This window comes from Nothoprocta perdicaria, unplaced genomic scaffold (genome assembly GCF_003342845.1).
Source record: "Nothoprocta perdicaria isolate Ctin4 unplaced genomic scaffold, notPer1 scaffold_484, whole genome shotgun sequence".
Classification (NCBI taxonomy): domain Eukaryota; kingdom Metazoa; phylum Chordata; class Aves; order Tinamiformes; family Tinamidae; genus Nothoprocta; species Nothoprocta perdicaria.
This window is the reverse complement of record NW_020455737.1, coordinates 8,025-13,438: the sequence shown is the minus strand read 5'-3', so window position 1 is coordinate 13,438 and position 5,414 is coordinate 8,025. Positions and strand designations below refer to the sequence as shown.

The following is a 5,414-nucleotide window of genomic DNA, read 5'->3' as shown; positions in this document are numbered from 1 at the left end:
CGCCGGCCCCTTCCTGCCGGGCTGCGCGCGGCTGCGCGGCGACGAGGCGGCCGCGCTGCCCGAGCTGCTCTTCCCCTTCACGTGCCGCATGTGCGGGCTGGTGCTGGACGACGGCTTCGCGCAGGACGAGGGCCTGGCCGAGCAGGTGTGCGGGCGCTGCAGCCTGGCCGTGCTGGGCGCCGAGCCGGGCGCCGGGCCCCGCAAGGGCGCCGCCGACAAGGGCTTCGCCTGCAGCCTCTGCCCCTTCGTCACCCACTACCCCAACCACCTGGCGCGCCACATGAAGACGCACAGCGGCGAGAAGCCCTTCGCCTGCCCGCTCTGCCCCTACGCCTCCGCGCACCTCGACAACCTGAAGCGGCACCAGCGCGTGCACACGGGCGAGAAGCCCTACAAGTGCCAGCTCTGTGACTACGCCTGCGGCAACCTGGCCAACCTCAAGCGCCACGGGCGCATCCACTCGGGTGACAAGCCCTTCCAGTGCAGCCTCTGCAGCTACAGCTGCAACCAGAGCATGAACCTGAAGCGCCACATGCTGCGGCACACGGGCGAGAAGCCCTTCCAGTGCCGGGACTGCCCCTACACCACCGGACACTGGGACAACTACAAGCGCCACCAGAAGATCCACGGGCACGCGGCAGAGAGCTGGGTGAACCCGCGCGCCGCCAAGGCGCTGCTGGCGCCCGCGGCCGTGGGCGCAGCGCTGCCCTGAGACAGCACTTAGCGCCGCGGAGCCCGGGCCGGGCGCCCGGCGCTGCCCGCCCGAGCAGCCTGCGCCGCGGGACTGGTGCCGGGGCCGCTGCCCCGCCCTCGCTGTAATTTATATTGTGTATAAAAGCATTAAACGGTCAGTTTTGGTACGGCGGGCTCCGCGGCGCTCTTGCTGGGCCGCCGGCGCCGCCCACACGCGCAGCCACTACCAAGGGGGATCAGCTTTAATGGTCGCTGCAGTGTAAACATCGGGTGCTGTCCGTGAGCGCCAGGGCCGCGCGCTCGCGCGGCGGAGCTAGGCGGGCGTCTAGGAGCGGGTTAGAAGCGGGGCCCGGCGCAGGGCCCCGCCGGGGCCGCGTTAGTGCAGTCTGTCTCCGCGCTGAGACCTATCGCTAATGGGGCGCCGTGGGGCCGGGTCCCGTCCTCGGCCGCTGCCGCGGGCTCCGGCGTGGCCGCCCCCGCAGCACGCGGGGTTCGGGGCCGGCCCCCCGGCGCGGCAGAGAGAGGCACGTGGTCGGTTGCAACCTGGGCAGGTTGTACATTCGCCAGCCCTGGGGCCGGTGCTGTCCGTGGYGGGCGGCGCCTACAGGTCCTCGTCGCCGATGCCCTCGAAGGCGTAGTTGCCGTGGAAGTCGTTGGCACCCACGTCGCCGGCGGAGCTGGAGTGGCTGATGCCGCGCAGGCTGACGGAGGAGAGCTTGCTCTGCACCGGGGGGGAGGCGTCAGCGCGGCCCTATGGCCCCCGCGCCCGGGGGTCCCCGTGCCRTCCCCCATGGCGCGGCACTCACCGAGAGCTTGGCCACGGGCTCACGGGCCGCGTCGGGCGAGTCCTGCGGGACAGCGCGCTCAGCCGGCGCCGCGGGACCCCCATGCCCCCCCGGCCCTGCCCCACGAGCCGCCCGGCGCCTCCCGCCGCGCCGGGGCTCCCGTGGGCGCCAGCGCAGCCCTGGGGCCGCAGGCCCCGCTCACCAGCAGTGGTGGCGACTTCACGGCCTGCTGGCTGTCGGAGCGGCGCAGGGCCCCGTTCAGCCGCCGGCGGAAGAGCTGCACGGAGGAGGCGGCTCAGGGACGGGCCCGGCCGCGCCGCTGCGGCGGCACTGCGGCAGAACGGGCCCCAGCCCAGGCACCCGCCCAGCCTCACCTTGCGGATGCTGCCCCCGGATTTCTTCACCATGAGCTCGTCCACCATGGACTGCAGGCAGATGCTCAGCATGATGGCCTGGCGGAGAGAGGCGGTGCGGGGCGTTGGCGGCAGCTCCGCGCGCTCCACGTGCTCCGTGCGCTCGCTGCCGCACGTGCCGCCCGCTCCTACCTGCGGGCTGGTGATGGTGACCCACTGCAGCCGGTCCTTGCTCATGAGGTACTCGAAGGCCAGCTCCAGCTTCACCTCCGCCTTGCCCGGGCTGCTGCCCGGGGGACCGTTGCTCATGGGCACCTGCAGGGCCGCGCGCGGAGGTGGCAGCTCTGCCGAGGAGGGCCCCGAGCCCCGCGCCGGACTGGGAGCCGAGGCTGCCCGGGCCAGAACGGAGCCGAGCGGCACCCGGCCMCAGCAGCGCCCGCAGGCGAGCGGCACTCACCGAGGACGTGACCCGCCAGCAGCGCATGCGCGTGACCTTGAAGCTGCCTTCCTTGAGCTGCTCGTTGGGCAGCCGCACCTGGAAGTTGAGCTCGTTGTTGCCGGCGCTGACGACCACGTGGCAGCCCTTCTCGGGGAAGTCGGTGACGCAGGGCTCGAACTTGAGATAGCCGTAGTACTTGAGGGTCTGCGCCAGGCGGATGAACTGCGGGCAGAGCCGGGCTGAGCGCTTGCGGGGCGGCCAGGCACCGCGGCCGGCGCCCCCAGCCCCGTGCACACCTCCTTCTTGGAGACTTTCTCTTGCAGGGACTTGAGCTGCCGGTGCTGCTCCTTGTTGACGAGGATCCAGCCGCGCTCGATGTCCGACACCGTCTGCCAAGCGGGAGCTGTGAGCGGCGGGCGTGGGGGGGCTGCGCGCCGCAGGCGCCGCCACTCACCTGCGCATACAGCAGGTTCAGCCCCACACGGTGCTCCATGACGTCGTCATCATACGAGGAGTCCCAGTAGCTGCGAGAGCGGCACGGGGCGCTCAGGGCCGCGGCAAGGACAGCCGGGTGCCATCCCCAAGCCCTGGCGTCCCCACGGTGGCAGTGGGGGGACAGGGGCTCCTCGGCCAAGCCGCGCAGCGCCGGCGCTCACCTTTTGCGCAGGATGATCCTGAACTCGGAGCTGTGCAGGCTGGTGACCGACACGTAGGGCAGCTCGAACTCCTGCAGCTTGCGCACGACTGCGAGCGCGGGCGAGGGAGGTGAGGGCGGCTCAGCGCAGGGCCGCGCGCGCCCCGTCCCGCCGCGCCACTCACAGGAGAAGGCCCCGTCCTTGGTCTCTCGCACCAGGAAGAGGCTGAAGTAGCCCACGAGGTCATCGGGCAGATCCAGCTTGGAGGCCACAGCCTGGGGGCGAGAGCAGGAAGTCGCCACTTCCCGCTGCAGGGCCTCCACGTCCTGCCCGCGGCCGCCGCAGGATCCTGCTCCGCTCGGGTGTTCCCGGCGGCAGGAAGCCGGGGCCGGGGGTGCGTGGGTGGGCACGGAGGCCCTGGGACACCCGAGCCCGCAGAGCCCCCTGGCTCCATGCCCAGCGGTGCCGTCCCGCCCGGCGCGAGGGCCCCGGCACCTCCAGCACGTCCTCCGTCTGGTCCGAGGTGAGGACAGTGACCTTGACTGTCTGGCCGTTGCAGAGCAGCACCTCGAGCAGCACCTCCTCCGTGGGGATCTGCTGCGTCTCCTGTGGGAAGCAGTGGCGTGGGCACGCGGGCAGTGCGCGCTGCCACCACCGGTGCCCGCRCGTGTGCGCACCTGCTGCGCCCGCCGCAGGAAGCTGTTGAAGGTCTCGCTGCCGCCCAGCGTCGGGTCCTGCCGCACTGCGGGGCGAGACGGACACGGGTCGGGGCGACAGGGAACGGCCAGGGCCCTGCCCGGCCCGCACGGCCCCAGCTGCCCGGGCCAAGCACGTGGGCTGTGCGCTTGTGCACTGGGGGGGTGCAGGGTGTGCTGGGTGTGTGCTCGTGCACTCGGGGTGTGCGTGGCGTGTGCTGCGTGTGCGTGGGGTGTGCGCTTGTGCACTGGGGGATGTGTGCAGTGTGCGCTTGTGCACCAGGTGTGCGCTTGTGCACTGGGTGCGCATGGGGCGTGCATGGGGCATGTGCTTGTGCACCGGGTGCACGTGGGGCTCACACCTGTGCGCCGGGTGAGCGTGGGACACACACCAGTGTGGGGCACGTGCATGGGGCGCATGTACACACTTGTGTGGGGCACACGCACAYGTGTCAGGCACGGGCAGAGCCAGCTGGGGAGCCCCCAGCAGCACCAGCCCGGGCGAAGGGGAGTCCTGGGGCCCCAGCAGCAGCCCAGCCTGGCCAGGCCTGGCCTATCCCGGCCCGGCAGCCACTGCCCATCACGGCTGCGTCAGGACGGGCCGTGGCAACCGTGGCAACCGAGGCCTGGGTGCGGAAATGGGCCGGGGGCAGCGGGGCCGCGGGAGGGGGGCCCGGGCAGTGCCCCGGGTGGCTGTGGGGCCAGAGGCTCCATGTAGGACGGCTGTGGGGCACGGCGGCTCACCGGCCTGCATGTACTTCTCCAGCTGCTCCCGCCGCTGCTCCACCTCCGCGGGCGTCAGCGTGAAGATCTTCTTGGGAGGAAAGGCTGGCACCACGTTAGCGCCGTACTCCTTCCTCAGCTGCGGAGGGAGCACGGGTCGGGCGCTGCCGGCGGCGCACGGCCGCGCTGCCCGCCGCCAGCGGAGCCCCGGCCCCTCTGCACGTGGGCAGCCCGCGGAGCGCCCGTGGCGCGCACTGCCCCACGGCCAGGGCTGAGTGCGCTGCCCCACGGCGTGCACTGCCCCACAGCCAGGGCTGCCCGCACTGCCCCACGGCCCGCACTGCCCCACGGCCAGGGCTGCCCGCGCTGCCCCACGGCCCGCACTGCCCCACGCTGCCCCACGGCGCGCGGCGCGGCCCCACCTGCTCGTGCAGCCCCAGCAGCTGGCTGTAGCGCACGCGGCAGTGCAGCACGCCGTTCACGTGGATGTTGTAGGCCTGCGGGGGGAGCGCGCTCAGCCGGGACGCACCGGGACAGTGTCCCGGGGGACGCCGCTCCACGGGCCCCCAGGCTCCGCTCCAGCCGCTGCGGCGGACACGGGGCCAAGGGCTGCTCAGCCCGACGCGCTGCCTCCAGAGGCTCCGACATGCCAGTGGAGCCGGGAGAGCCACGGGGGAGCAGGGAGCCGCAGGCTGCGGGTGCCACTGCGGGAACCGGCCGGTTTCACATCCAGACGCCCCTGGGACACCCAGACACCGGGACACTCTGCAGTCTGGGGGGGCAGCACCGCCAGCAGCCGGGCGCCCAACACCGCCCCGCGGCAGGGGGGACCCACGGGGAGCAGCCGGGGTGCCGAGGGCCCTGGTGCGCGGCCGAGCGCGCGGCAGCCGCGGCAGCCAGTGCTCCCCGGCCCCGGCACTGCGCGGCGGCACCGCGGCTGCCGCCTTCCCGCGCGGCCACAGCCGTGGGAGCTGCATGGAGCCCGTGCAGCCCGGACGGACTGGGGAGCGACACCGGGAACGGCCACGCTGGCCATCATGGTGAGTGACACCGGGAACAGCCGCCCCGCTGATCCCGGTAAGTGACAGCGG

At 73.0% G+C, this 5,414-nt stretch overlaps 2 protein-coding genes across 2 annotated transcripts; one reads left to right on the top strand and one right to left on the bottom strand.

Moving 5' to 3' along the window:
• Positions 1-7: 7 nt before the first annotated feature.
• Positions 8-712, top strand: ZNF513 (zinc finger protein 513; the record flags this gene model as incomplete). The annotated part of the gene is made up of 1 exon (XM_026047241.1): positions 8-712. A coding segment is annotated over one exon (705 nt), but the record flags the coding sequence as incomplete, so codon positions are not given.
• Positions 713-1,240: 528 nt separating this feature from the next.
• On the bottom strand, positions 1,241-5,362 carry SNX17 (sorting nexin 17). The gene is made up of 15 exons (XM_026047239.1): positions 5,325-5,362; positions 4,746-4,908; positions 4,345-4,462; positions 3,583-3,647; positions 3,401-3,511; positions 3,090-3,180; positions 2,927-3,014; positions 2,725-2,794; positions 2,567-2,659; positions 2,289-2,492; positions 2,024-2,146; positions 1,853-1,930; positions 1,681-1,755; positions 1,500-1,541; positions 1,241-1,414 (listed from the first exon to the last, which is right to left on the bottom strand). Exons 1-15 carry the CDS (start codon positions 5,360-5,362, stop codon positions 1,295-1,297), a joined length of 1,479 nt encoding a protein of 492 aa, XP_025903024.1. The 3' UTR covers positions 1,241-1,294.
• Between the last annotated feature and the right edge of the window lie 52 nt (positions 5,363-5,414).